The following is a 14,772-nucleotide window of genomic DNA, read 5'->3' on the forward strand; positions in this document are numbered from 1 at the left end:
TCCAGGGCTCATCCTGAGACCTCACATAGCGTCTGTTGTCTGAAGCAGGAGGGCCACATTGGCCAGGAGAGAGGAGAGCTTCCTTTACCAGTCACCTTGCTGCTGAATCTGAAGCAACCTGCTGAAGGACATGCTCAGGGTGGCTTCCTGAACTGTGGGTCATCTCTGAATCATGAGATTGACTCCCCCAGAGACCTGGTCACTTTCCCACCACCTGTTTTCACCTGGAGAGGAGAGAGGCTCCACTCAGGAGAGGATGTCCAGTCTGTGTTATGGAGGTGGTACAGATGCTGCCTCCTCTGGGGTGCGGAGGTGGGAACAAAGCAGAATGTAGGGATGCAGGTCTGCTGGATGATGAGAGGGCCCGGCAGAGGCTGTGTCTCCCATGGGTGGCATGGGAGGAGGGCAATCTGGGTGGGGAGCCAGGCAGAGGTCAGTTGACCTTGAGCTCGTGGACAGCACCTGGTGAGAGGAAGCAGCCTGGGCTGTGCAGGGGGTGGCAGCATGGGGCCCTGTCAGAAGGAAAGGCCAGGGGAGAGGTCAGCTTTAAGTTTTACTCCACACTGTCCCTCGACTTTCCAGCCTTTCCCAGTGACTCTCTGGCAGCTTGGGGTGGATAGGGAGACCAACCTGGGAAGAAGTGCTTGCCCAGCGGGGCCAGGAAATCTGGTCCTCATTCCAGCATTTACAGCAACTGTTTGTCTCGGAAAAGTCACTTTGCTTCTCAGAGTCCAGTTTCTGCATCAGCAAAAATGGATAAATTAAAAATCCTGCCTCATAGAGTCATTGTGGGTTTGTACAAATCGTTAACCACAGGACTGTCTATTTTGTGCACTGCTGTCTCACCTCTGTTCAGTTCAGTCGCTCAGTCATGTCCGACTCTTTGTGACCCCATGGACTGCACCAACTCCCAGAGTTTACTCAAACTCATGTCCATTGAGTTTGTGATGCCATCCAACCATCTCATCCTCTGTAGTCCCCTTCTCCTTCCACCTTCAATCTTTCCCCACATCAGGGTCTTTTCAAATGAGTCAGTTCCTCGCATCAGGTGGCCAAAATATTGGAGTTTCAGCTTCAACATCAGTCCTTCCAGTGAATGTTCAGGACTGGATCTGAATCCAGGACTAGCATCTGGTACACACTCCAAATTTGTTGACTCGATGAATGTTTAATTTTTAGCGACCACTTCCTGTGTGGCAGACATTCTTCAAGACTTGGTCATTTCATCCTCATCAAATCTATGACTGTCCTCTGAGGGGCACAATGACTCTTCCAGGTCACATACTGCTTAGGGCAGAGCTGCGATTCGAATCTCGGTCTTGGCAGCCTGACTCCGGAGCCAATGGGCTCCATTCCCACACAACGCCCTTTACTCTGTGACCCTGCTCCATAAACTAGGACGTTTTACACAAGTAATACAAGTCAGTCCCTGGAAGAGGGAGAGGACTGTGATGGTCATTCAGTGGATGAGGACACGGGGACAGAGGCAGAGACTTCTAGCAGGTTTCCCAGGCATCCATGCCCACTCTTTTTCTAAAAAAATTTCCAGTGTTTACAGGGGAGTTTGAGTAAGCTCCGGGAGTTCGTGATGGACAGGGAAGCCTGGCGTATTGCAGTCCATGGGGTCGCAAAGAGCTGGACTCTACTGTTTGACTGAACTGAACTGAACTAAACTGAACAGTGAACAGAGCCCCCGAGGTGTTCCAGTCTGGATAAGATGGTCCCAGACAGTGACCCCGCCCCCAGCCACTCACGGCCACGTCCGGGTTTGTGGATGGGGCCAAGCCGGCCTCACTCGGCAGTTGCAAAGCCCCAAGGCTGTTTGTCTTCTCCTGCTTCCGCCACTTGGCTCGCTGATTCTGGAACCAGATCTGAGATGAAGGTGAGAGAGGATGGAGATAAGCAAAGGGGCTTTTCTCCATCCAGTTCCTCTCCTTAAAATACATGATGACTGCACCTTCCAAGGGACCATCCCTTTACAGTTTGTAAAGGTCAACGGCAGCCACGATTTCTTTGGATCTGATCTGCCTTGGGAGAGAGGATCTGAGGTCACAACCTTCCATGCCTACAGGGGCTGGGGGGCTCATAGGAGGGAGTGTGAACCAGCAGGGTGCCCTACAACTGGGAGTGGTGGGGTCCGCGGGGTGAACAGAGGCTGAAGGGGGCAGCGTCTCAGCCTCAGCCAATAGCCACCATGTGGAAATGTGAGGCCAGCGCTGCAGCTTCATCCAACTTCTAAGGCAGAAATCTTGATTTTTTTGTGAAAGCTCTGAGATTTAAAAACCATGCAGATCAGTGAAAACCCATCCATGGGCTCTTGCCTGCTGGTGGGCCACCTGTTTGCAACCCCAGTGGGCCCTCTGGTATCCACTGTTGAGGGTTGCCTGTATTCATGGGCACCCTGACTGTGACACATGGCCATTTGTACTTGATCATTCTGCTGAGACAGCTGCTGAATTCTGGGCTTTACACTAGATGTAGATGCTACCCACCTAGTTGGTGACTGATTTCAAATGGGAAGTAAAAGGGGAGAAGTCCACACAGGGGTGGGCCTTGACCAGACGATAAGTAAGCTTGGGTGAAATGAAGGGTGGAATATTGATGTGGACCCTGGTGAAGATTTTGAATTTAATAAGTCCATTGTATATTTCAAGAAAGTATTGAAATATAATTGATTTACAATGTTGTGTTAGTTTCAGACGTACAGCAAAGTGATTCAGTTTTATGTATACTTACAAATATATGTATTCCTTTTTAACATTCTCTTCCGTTATAGGTTATTACAAGATATTGAAAGGTGGAGAGGAGAAGAGATAAAGTAGGAGATTGGGATTAACATATACACACTACTGTATATAAAATAGATAGCAAAGACCTACTGTATATCACAGGGAACTCTGCTCAGTACTCTGTGATAACCTTATATGGGATAAGAATCTGAAAAAGAATAGGTCCATGTTGATGTATGGCAAAACCAATACAATATTGTAAGTGAAAAAAAAATAATAATAAAAAAATAAAAAAAGACTAGATCTATGTAATGTGTAACTAAATCACTTTGTTGTATACCTGAAACTAACACAACATTATAAATCAAATATACCCTAATATAAAATAAAAATTGTATTTTTGTTTTTCAAAGATTTTTTTATTCATTAAAAATTAAGTTATAAAAAAAGATGTTGAGTATAGTTCCCCCATCATATTTGTTAAAAAAAATGCAGAGTGATTTAGAAAACTGTTTTAGAGAGAGTGAAAATATGTAACAATTGGTTTTGGATTTGCTAGAGCAATACTTGCAGAACTGGGGATGTGCAAAGAGAGTTGGACATACCACTGGTGAGGGACTACTGTACATCTAACCACAGAGGAAGCCTAGACACTCAGGTGGGGGGAAGAAATGACAGATTACAGATTAGGTCTCTGACCATGGAGGGTCTTTGCCACTTCTCTGTGCTGCTGCCAAAGTGATACCTATGAGTTCCAAGTCAGAGATTGGCAGAGTTAACCTCAGGTTAACTCTGGCTTCCCACCTGTTTTTGTACAGCCCTTGTGCTACGTATGGTTTACACATTTTTAAGTGGTTGGGAAAAAGAATCTAAATTTGGTGACATGCAAATGACACAAAATTCAAATTTTAGTGCTCATCAGTAACATTTATTGGAACATGCTCATTTGTTTGTATGTTGTAAACTATAGCTATTTTTGTGCTACAAGGGCAGAACTGAATAGTTATGACAGTGACCATATGGCCTCACAAAGCCTAGCATAATTAGCACCTTGTCCCTTACAGAAGAAGTCTGTTGAGCCCTAGTCTAGATTGTCAAGACCTGTTTTGAGGCTGCGTGGTGAATAATGCTTTGGAACTACAGGAAAGTGGAGAAGAAGGGAGTGCAGCAGATGCCAATGGCCATCATCATAAAACCCCCTCCACATCTATTCTCCAGGGAGAGAAAGCGTCTATCTTATAACTATGGTGACCTCATTTCCTGGAAAATGATATTTGGACAAAATAACTGTATTCATGGGATAAAGCCAATGGAAAATTTCAGATGGGGCAGTCCCAGAGGGTGCAGGATACCTGGGGTCTCACCCATGCCTCCAAGGGCATTGAGGAGGGGGGTTGAGGGTGGGGATGGTTGTACCTGCACACGTGCTTCCGGGAGGTTGATCCTGGCTGCCAGCTGGTTGCGGACGTGGATGTCAGGATAGTGAGTGAAGTGGAAGATCTTCTCCAGCTCCTGCAGCTGCTCTGTGGTGAAGGTGGTTCGGAGCCTCCGCTTACCCTTCTTCCCCTCTGGAGGGAGGAGGGTCCAAGCTAGGTTAGTGACCTTCGTCTCAGTGAAGCTTTTGTGCTGCCTTGTTGTACCCATTAAACCAATGTTGCCACTACTTGGCCTCTGGCTTCTTAGGCTTGGACTTTTACAATGTTCTCTCTCCTAGAAACCCTCCCCCTAGGTTGACTCCCTCTATCCATTCTGGACAGTGTGGCCAAAATGACCTTCTAGAAACTTCTTTGATCGTCCTTTCTGCTGCTCAGATGCCTTCAAGCAAATTTCCCTTGTCTGTAACAAGGAATGGCAAATCACAGCCTGGGGGTCACATTTGGCCCACTGTCTGTTTTTAGAAATAAAGCTTTATTGAAACACAGCCTGACACATGGGTTTATGTATTGTCTATGGCTGTTTTTGTGCTATAATGGCAGAGTTGTGTTGCTGAAACAGAGACTGCAAAATCTAAAATAATTACCATCTAGTCCTTTACAGAAAAACCTCAGCAGTCAGCCCCTGACAGCCTATTTCCAGCCACCTGTCCAGTCTCAGGCCCACTCAGGGATGCTACATCATAGGTGGGACCTAGTGCAAAAGGAGAAAAAAAGCTTTTTCCTTTCTTCCACAGTCTCCATCTCAACAGTCATAGTGATCTTTCACTTGCTACTTAAGGCCCTTCTCCCTCAGGCACAAGAATACTAACACACACACGATGGGGGTGGCAGAGGTCACTGGATTGAGGGGGTATAGGGAAACGGGACTGAGAAGCAGCCCATCTCAGGAAGCAAGGAGGTGGTGAGAGGGGCACTGAGCATGAGTTGAGGCTCCAGGACCCTGGTCCTTGCTTGGGCCATATTTTATTTACTCTCTGGGCCCCAGTATCCCGATTTGTAGAATGGAGGAGTGGAGAGGGGTTGAATGATCAACTCACAAAGGCCAAATCCACCCTGGCACTCTGCAGTTCTCTTTCTCTTCAGGTGGAGGCTTGAAGGACCTGGCCTCAGCCTTGCCTGGGGCCCAGTTGGCTGGGCAAAAGGTAGATGGATGAAGGAGAGATTTCTGCTGAGGATAACACTTCTGGCTGAGTTACTCCTGCATTTCTAAGAATTGACAAGTGCCTTCCATAGTCTGCCCTTTTTTTAAAATCTCTGATTTTATTTAATCTATTTTTTATTGGAGTATAATTGCTTTACAATGTTATGTTAGTTTCTGTTGTACAACAAAGTGAATCAGCTCTGTTGTTGTTCAGTTGCTATGATGTGTCTGACTCATTGCGCCTGCATGGACTGCAGCACATGAGGTTTCTCTGTCCTCCACTATCTCCGGGAGTTTGCTCAGATTCTTGCCCATTAAGTTGGTGATGCTATCTAACCATCCCATTCTCTGCCACCTCCTTCTCCTTTTGCCTTCATTCTTTCCCAGCATCAGGGTCTTTTCCAGTGAGTCAGCTCTTCACATCAAGTGGCCAAATCATTGGAGAAATAGCTATATGTATACATATTTCCCCTTCCCTCTTAAACTTCTACCATCTCACCCCTCTAGGTCATCACAGTGCAGTGAGCTGAGCTCCCTGTGCTATACTGCAGGTTTCTACAAGCTATCTCTTTTATACATGGTAGTGTACTGATGTCTGGGGAAGGAAATAGCAAGCCAGTCCAGTATTCTTGCCTGTAAAGCACTGAGGAGCCTGGAGGGCTACAGTCTATGGGATCACAAGAGTTGGACACAACTTAGAGACTAAACCACCAGTGTACTTATGTCAGTGCTATTCTCCCAATTAAGTTCACTCTGTCCACCCCACTGTGTCCATATGTTCGTTCCCTATGTCTGTGTCCCTATTCGTGCCCTGCAAATAGGTTCATCTGTACCACTTTTCTAGATACCATACACACACACACACACACACACATTAATACATGATATTTGTTTTTCCCTTTCTGACTTACTTCATTCTCTATGACAGACTCTAGGTCCAGCCACTCTACCCATTGAGCCACTTGTCTCACCCCTCCCAACTACCCCTCATTGTTATTAGTCCATTTTTTTATCCCCTCAAAGTAATTTTATTCATTTTCCTGACTCTTGGAAGCTTCTTGGGGGTTGTGGACAGTGAGATTTCAAACATATTTACCTCTTGGAGGAAGCTGTTGGATTGTGAACCAGCTGATATGATCTGATCTCTTACCTTTTCTATCTCCCTTTCCCTCCTCAAGTCCACTGTACTTTTTAATTAAAAAAAAGAGAGATTTATTCTATATTTAGAGCTGGTGATGCATTTAATTTGGTAGAGCCAAACCCAACTAGAATTGGTGTAGACAGAAATGGAAGGTATGAATCCATTGCCGAGACTGTACTGAATGTCTTTTGTGCTAGGCACAGAGGGCCTGTCTGCAGGAGTACAAAAACGAACAAGCTGTGCTGACAGTATCTCATTCAGTCATTCACAAGGTCAATGTTTTAGACAATTGTAATGATACAGTGCAGTTTTATAGAAAATTCCCCAAAAATTCACAGAATGGAAGATTTCAGGTTGGATGGGCAAACAGAGGTTCAGGATAACATGCATCTGGGATTCTTCTAAGAATATAGAACTTTGGAATAGAGGATACTGAACCAAAAAGGTATGGTGTAGAGCTGGAATACCGGAAAGTAAGCAACATGGAGAACAGAGGATTGGAAACAGACTGTAAATTATAACAAAAATAGGGTCTTCCTTAGTGTTCTAGTGACTAAGACTTTGTGCTCCCAACATAGGGGGCTGGGTTCGGCCCCTGGTCAGGGAACTAGATCCCACATGCTCCAACTAAGAAGTCAGAATGCTAAGTAAATATATATTTTAAAAAGTTATTAAGAAATTAGCAAAAATAAACCATCTCTTGCTTTTTCCCCAGAAGGAAACTTAGGCAAACAAGTGTCCATGACTAAGTATAGACTCCTTAATAAAATAATTATCTCCAGTTTCCATTTGTGTAACTAGGGAAGCAGCTAACAAGACAAATACAGCTTCCCCTTATTTCCTAGAGGATCAGAAGGACATAACCTGGAGATAAGGTTGTAAGAAAAGGATCTGAGCCCTCCTCAGCAAAATAATGTGATTGTTGACTTTGCGGAGACAGGCTGCCTGTCAGTTATGAGCCAGTTAGAAAAATATTTATTCTCATTAACTTTGAACTAAACATCCTCAGGATAAATGTTTATTCTTGAGAGATGATGATCTCTCAATCATGGTGACAGGCTGTATATGTGTGTGTCCAACAGATGTAGTGACTTCTCCTGTAAAGAAAGAGGGTTGTCTAAAATATACATGGTTGGCGAGATGGAGGCTGAGCCCCACGTGGACCAGCCTGAAGCACTCAAGGGCCAAAGCCCTTCTCCCAAGACTGAGCATGGGTTCTTGGGGTGTCAGTAGTCAACACTGGTTATCTCTATACAACCCTTCTTGGGATGTTATTTGAAACTGCTGCTGCTGCTGCTAAGTCACTTCAGTCGTGTCCGACTCTGTGCGACCCCATAGACAGCAGCCCACCAGGCTCCCCCGTCCCTGGGATTCTCCAGGCAAGAACACTGGAGTGGGTTGCCGTTTCCTTCTTCAATGCAGGAAAGTGAAAGGTGAAAGTGAAGTCGCTCAGTCGTGTCCGACTCTGTGCGACCCCATGGGCTGCAGCCCACCAGGCTCCTCCATCCATGGGACTTTCCAGGCAAGAGTACTGGAGTGGGCTGCCATAGCCTTCTCTGTATTTGAAACGGATGGGGGTGGGGGTCCCAGTGAGTGGGGGTCCTTGAAATATGACTAGTGACACCCAACCAGAAGAGTAGTTTTGGGAGACAGATAGACTTGAACCTGACATCAGGGAAATAAGGATAGGATCAAGGCTGGACCTTATTAGAAATTCAACTCTTTAGATCTGCATTGTTCATATGGTACCCACTATCTGCCTATGGCTATTTAAATCAAATCAAATCAAATAAAAAATATAGTTCTTTAGCCACACTAGTTATAGGTCAACCACATGTGGCTAGTGGCTACCATATTGGAGAGCATAGATAGAAAACATTTCCATCATCAGAGAAAGTTCTATTGGATAGGGCTCCCTTATAGGTTTTCCCGTTGGTTTCTGGAAAAAGTCATATTCTGGGCCTCACTTTAAGTTTCTCCTTGTGTTGCACTTTCCTCTGATTGCCACATATCTCTAGGAAAATGGGTATCCATTGGTCATAGAGCCGAATTTGATGGTGTTGGGAAAACTGGAATTACAGGAAAAGTAAGAGAAAGGGAAGGCTGGCCCACACCCATCTCCTTGCTGGTGCCTGGAGAGAAGGATGACCAGTGGAGAGGATGTTGCCCTGGAGCTCCAGGCAGTAACGCAGAGCAGAGTGACCTGCTTGTGGTCCACAGGGAAGCAGGGATGGGGAAGAGCAGAAGCTGAGTGGTTGGCTCAGGAAGGGTGAAGGCTGACACTTCAGTTTTCCCATCAAATGCTAGAGCTGCTTTAGGAAAGGAGGGAGGGGAGCCAGCAAGCCTGATGCTTGGGTTATAGACCATAGTAGGTGGTAAGAGAGAGGAAGCTGGTGAGGGCAGGAAGAACAGCATAAACAAATTATGGAAAAGAGAAGAAGGCAGAACACAGGACACTGAACGAACATAGTATTTTGGAACCAGAAAGAACCTCATTAAACAGGAAGCTGGAAGAACCAGTTCATGGGTGGAATGCCCATCACACAGGATGATTCTTAATTGTGGAAAAGGGCTGGGAGTTTCCGGCCCTGGGTCAGAGAAGACAATGCGGGTGTGGAACCCCATTCAAGGACACTCAGGGGAGGGTGGGAAGAGGGGAGATGAAGGAGGCAGGGAACTGCCACCTCTCTCAAGTTGCTCCTTTCAGGTTATTAATTGCTTGAGCTGTGATCACACTTCACTGGGTCTTCAAAGAGACTGAGTCAGCAGAACTTAATTAAACCTGAGCCGTTTAGCACATTGATCATAAGAAATACACAATTTACACAGGTGATTAGGCCACCTAATTATAAACTGATGTTTCTTTGTGCTTGGCTCCCTCCCTTGATTGCTCCTTCTCTGCGGTCTGCTAATTGGCCTTGGCCGCTCAGCTAGAGGCCCCAGGGGCTTTGCAGCTGGGCTAAGACTCCTGAAATGAGCCTTGTCCTTGTCATCCTAAAGCAGCGGTTGGAAGAAGATCCAGGCTCCCACACCCATGGAAGTGAGGACTGGGGAGAAAGCAGATGACACTGTTAAAGGGGAGAGTGAAAAGCCTTGAATGCCAAGCCAAGGAGGGTGCCTTGCATGCTGCAGGCACAGGCAATCGTAGAAGTCCAGGACCACTATGGGGGGAAAAGGCTGGTATATTCTGCCCTGGGAGGTGCCTCTCTGCAAGCCACCTGTCCTGTCTAGAAGGTGTCCTCAGCCTGCTGGAGGGCTCCAAAGGGAGCCTGCCCTTGTTCCTTTCCATTTTATACTTGTGACAAAGCAGGGGACCAGACATGACACCAGCTAGTAACACTGGGGGAGGTTCCCTGATGTGACCTGGAAAGAGCCACAGAACTTGTTTCTATTCAATGGGAGAGCTCATGTTTAGTTTTCCTTCCTGCCAAGGACTGAGGAGGAAGTCAGCTAATGCTTATGTCTGTGAAAATACACACAGAAGGCCAACCTAAATGCAAACCTGCAGAGTGCCCAGATTAGAGGTAGCCGAAGTCCTTGGTCTTGTAAGAGGGAGAAGAGCCACTTCTAGCCAAAAAAATGATGACCAACTACCACCTTACAAGGCATATGTGCTTAGTCACTCAGTCGTGTCCATGATCCTATGGTCTTTGTGACCCCATGGACTATAGCCTGCCAGGCTCCTCTGTCCATGGGGATTCTCTAGGCAAGAATACTGGAGTGGGTTGCCATGCCCCGATCCAGGGGTTGGGATCGAACTCAGGTCTCCTGCATTGCAGGTGGATTCTTTACCATCTGAGCCACCAGGAAAGCTCCACTACAAGGCATATCTGGGGAAGTAAACACTCTGTAGGAACACAGTAGGGATTTAAAAACTGAAAAAGGAAACTTTGAGAGTTCTACATATGGAGACCAAAAATGATCTATGAAGACTTATAAAAACCCATCATCCGAGCATGGAACAGTGTGAGAGAAGAAGAGGAACAGCAAGAAGATGGCCCCTGAGTCAGGGCTTCCTCTCCTAGGGCCCAGAGCAGAGCAGAAGGTCCACTGTCTTTAGTCCTAGGCAGCGTCGGTGGGGAGGAGAGGATGAGGAAGGAGGGAAGGGGGAAAGAGAGAAGAAAGGGGAAGGGGACAAGGAAGGCGGGGGAATGAGGAAAATGAGGGGGATGAAGAAGTGAGGAAAGATGGAGCGGATTGAATTGTCTTCCCCTCAGGAAGAAACATCTCAGTTCTAACACCTGGTACCTGTGAAGGTGACCTTATATGGAGATAAGGTCTTTGCAGGTACGATTAGGCCAAGGATCTTGAGATGCGACTCTCCTGGATTTAGGGTAGGTTCTATGTCCAATGACATGTGTCCTGATGAGATAAAGGAGAGGGGGATACCACATAGAGCCTGAGGTCAAGGCCAAATGACGATGGAGTCAGAGTGTGGGATGATGTGTCTACAGGCACATCATGGATTGTTGGCAGCCATGAGGAGCTGGGACAGTGGGACAAAGGCACTGAGTAGGCTTTCCCTTGGGGCCTCTGGAAAGAATTAACCCTACCAACACCTTGGTTTTGGACTTCTGGTTCTGAAACTCTAAGATGATAAGTTTCTGTTGTTTTAAGCCATTCAGTTTGTGATAATTGGCACAGCAGCTAAAGGAAGCTCATGTAGACGGAGGGGATGAGGGAAGGAAGAGGAAAGGGAGGAAGAAGGGGAAAGAGCGAGGGCTTGTTTTTTTTTAATTTATTTTAATTTGAGGCTAATTACTTTACAATATTGTATTGGTTTTGCCATACATTGACATGAGTCTGCCACGGGTATACATGTGTTCCCCATCCTGAACCCCCCTCCCACCTCCCACCCCATGAGGGTTTTAAAGGGCAAAGTTTGGAGACATAAAAGGGCTTGAAAGACTGGAAGTGAGAGAGATGCTCCATGTGCCTGGAGGGTGAGGGCAGGCAGGCCATGATGGGGGATGAATCTGGGGACCCGCAGGGCTGGTCTGTGAAGGACTTTGAATGTCATGCCAATAGCTTTAGGGGTTGATGAACTACAGCCTGAGGCCAGACCTGGCATTCTGCCCATACTGTAAATAAAATTTTATTGGAACATAAACATACCCATTCATTTACACCTTGTCTGCTTTTTAGCTAGGACAGTTGTTGTGTAGCCGCTCAGTCATGTCCGACTCTTTTGTGACCCCACGGACTGTAGCCTGCCAGGCTCCTCTGACCAAGGGATTCTCCAGGTAAGAATATTGGAGGGCGTTGCCATTTTCTTCTTCAGGGATCTTCCCTACCCAGGGATCAAACTCACATCTCTCATATCTCCTGTATTGGCAGGCAGGTTCTTTACCACTAGCACCACCTGGGAAGCCCTAAATAAATGCATATATATTAAAAGAAAACCTCATATCATGACCATAAATGGGTAACTGGTATCATGCATCATAAATAGAAGGTTAGTGTAGAAATCATTACAGGACTATTGACATAAATAATCTTTGTCTTCCTCACCTTCAAAGTCATTTTGAAAACCTCCAGGGGGACCCTCATGAGTCTCTTTAGAAACATTGAATTCCTGAGACTTCCCTGGCTGTCCAGTGGCTAGGACTCTGCGCTTCCACTGTAAGGGGCATGGGTTTGATCCCTGGTTGGGTAAGTAGGATCCTTAATGCTATGTGGTGTGGCCAAAAAAGTAGACATGCTGAATTCCAGCCTAGCAGGGAGATGGATGGATTTTAGCCACGTTCAGAAATAATCTAGAGTGGATGATCTCAGGCAACTGGGGTTCAATTCTAATGTGACCTACTCGTGTGGTTTTTGCAGGTGATTTATCTTCTCTTCTTGGTTTCACCAGCTCTAAGCTGGGGCTCACAACTGTGACAAATGGATGGAAACAATGGCCATCACATTGCTGTGAGAGCCCAGTCCAATCTTATGACTGCCGTTTTCCCAAGCACTTACAGGGTGTCTCCTCTGGGTCTAGCTGACCTGGAACATGCCAGCAGCTTCAGCGGAGGTTTAGCATGACTGGCCTCCTTTTTGTCAACAGCCAGTGTTGGGCTAGGGGAAGGGAAACTGCTCTGGGAAAGGAAATAAGATCTCTCTCTCTCTTCCTCTGCAGCAGAGAGGATGGGCATAGATTTTACGTAGCTGCAGCAAGAGACACTCAGGTCAGACCCTCAGTAGAATGGTTCCTGTGAATGCTCATTGCTCATTCAATTCACTGGAAGGTATTAATGAACTTCTGACAATTAAGCTGGGACCCTTTCCTATTGAAAAGGTCAGCTACTAGGAAACCCACTAGCTCTCTGGGGACACATGACCCCCCACCCCCTGCAGACTCTTTCCCTTGGCTCACTACCAGTGAGCACCAACCCCCTCTTAGGAGACTCTACCTGGGGGAGGGAGTGGGGCTCCGTGTTTGGGAGGAGAAGGCATCATGGCTTCCCTGAGTTTCTTTCCCTTGGATTGCTGTTGTTTAGTCACCCAGTCACGTCCGACTCTTTGTGACCCCATAGACTGTAGTCCGCCAGGCTCCTCTGCCCATGAGATTTCACAGGCAAGAATATTGGAGTGGGTTGCCATTTCCTCCTACAGGGGATCTTACTGACCCAGGGATCAAACCAGCATCTCCTGCATTGGCAGGCGTATTCTTTACCACTGAGCTGCCGGGGAAGCCTTTCCTTGGATTAAAGCTTTAGAAAGGAGAGAGGACCAGGACACTCTTGTGGACACTCCAGGCTCATCGCCGGTCAGACTCCAGTGGACCCCCAAGACATCACTAGCTTCATTTTCTCCCTCACTCAGCTGTCTCACTGGAGATGAAGCTGAGGCCAGAGTGGAAACGGGCAGGCCGGGGGAGAGCTGAGACTGACCGCGGTTGCCTGAATCCTAGGAACATGTATGTTCCCTCCTCTGTCCCCTCCTCAAGCTGGCCCTCAAGGAGGGGCCTGGGATCTGGTCATTGTTATTTGGGGGTAAATCCTGGGGAGGTCACTGGCCTAGGGTGTGATCAGGGTGGGCAGATTTGGGGCAGAGCTTCAGCCACTAGAGGCCGTGCAGGCCGAACTCTGCTTACGAAGGGAAAGAACACGACAGCCTAAGCAGGTGTTCGGGCGGCCGGGTCTCGGGTCCTCTGCTCTGCGGCTGTGTGACCTGGGGGCACCACCCGCCTCTTCTCTTTCACAGATGAGTTTCTCATCAGTCAAGTTTATGATAATTATACTTTTCTGCTCAAGTTAGAGACATGCACAGCCTCCAGGATGGTGCTGACCACAGAATAAATAAATGGTCACCGGCATTCTCAGCTACGGCCTGGTTATAGGAACAAGCCCCAGATCCCTGCGTCCTGCAGTGAACTGGGCCTTGGTGACTGAATTAGAACAGCTCCATTTCTGGGCTAGGTAGAAAGGTATTTAAGGCTACTGGCCCAGTACCCGACATCTCTCTGAATTTTGGAGTCTTCTCTTCTGTTGATACAGAGCAGCTTTTTCTCTGCCTGAGCCCAGCTGGGGCTTGCAGACCCAGGAGTGGGTAAGAATTGGCAAGAAGACACTTACCTTTGGGCTGGTCCTGTTGGGGTCTCTCTGGCCCGAAATCTGCAGCTGTTGCCTGCCTGGTGCCCTGTCCACTTGCCCCTTCCGGCTTGACCACATCACTCCTCTCAGCTGGCCTCTTTAAGATGTCCTCAATGGAGAAGGACAGGCCCCGCTTCTTTGGGGCCTCATAGCACCCCAAGCTCTTCCTCTCCATCTCCCGTGGAGATCAGAGCCTGCCTTGGCACCCTCTGTGGGCAGCTGCGAGGGGGCAGAGGGGCCAATGCCCGTGGAGGGAGGGGTCCTTGCTTTCCTGAAACTCCTGGACAAGAGGGTGAGCAGAGGTGAACAGAGATTCTCACGTTGGATTATCCAGCACGGTTATGTCTCCATGGGTACATCTGTGGGTCACCTCAAAACACCTTGGGATCAAGGATGCTGGTCCCATTGGGAAAGCTGGAAGGGGCTGTGCCTGTGCCCATGGGCTTAGAGCCCTCGTTGACTCAACATCGAAGGAATCGCCATTGCTAAACTGAATTCAGTCCTACTGTGATGGGTCTTTTCCGAGGTGGTCACTTTCACAGTCCACAGCCTAGGCCAGGGACCCTGAAGTCATGGCCAGTCGGGAACAGGACAAAAGAGCTGGAAGGAAAAGGGAGGCTGCCCCCAGAGGAGATCTGGAGGCAAAGTGCGCACCTTTACCCTTTCTCTGTCGTGTGGCTCTTTCCTGCTGGCTCCGGCCAGACCTCTGGAAGCAGGTGTTCGGGCGGCTGGGCGCCGGAGTGCCACC

At 47.6% G+C, this 14,772-nt stretch overlaps 1 protein-coding gene across 1 annotated transcript in view; it reads right to left on the reverse strand.

The window, feature by feature from the left end:
- ISX (intestine specific homeobox) overlaps positions 1-14,199 on the reverse strand; it is a 148,446-nt gene extending 134,247 nt beyond the window's left edge. Inside the window, 5 exon segments of the mRNA XM_027543434.1 lie at positions 225-322; positions 324-512; positions 1,755-1,871; positions 4,146-4,297; positions 14,007-14,199. Of these exon segments, the coding sequence (XP_027399235.1) occupies positions 225-322; positions 324-512; positions 1,755-1,871; positions 4,146-4,297; positions 14,007-14,199 (749 nt within the window).
- Positions 14,200-14,772: the final 573 nt, after the last annotated feature.

The sequence above is a fragment of the Bos indicus x Bos taurus genome, chromosome 5 (assembly GCF_003369695.1).
Source record: "Bos indicus x Bos taurus breed Angus x Brahman F1 hybrid chromosome 5, Bos_hybrid_MaternalHap_v2.0, whole genome shotgun sequence".
NCBI classification, from domain to species: Eukaryota; Metazoa; Chordata; class Mammalia; order Artiodactyla; family Bovidae; genus Bos; species Bos indicus x Bos taurus.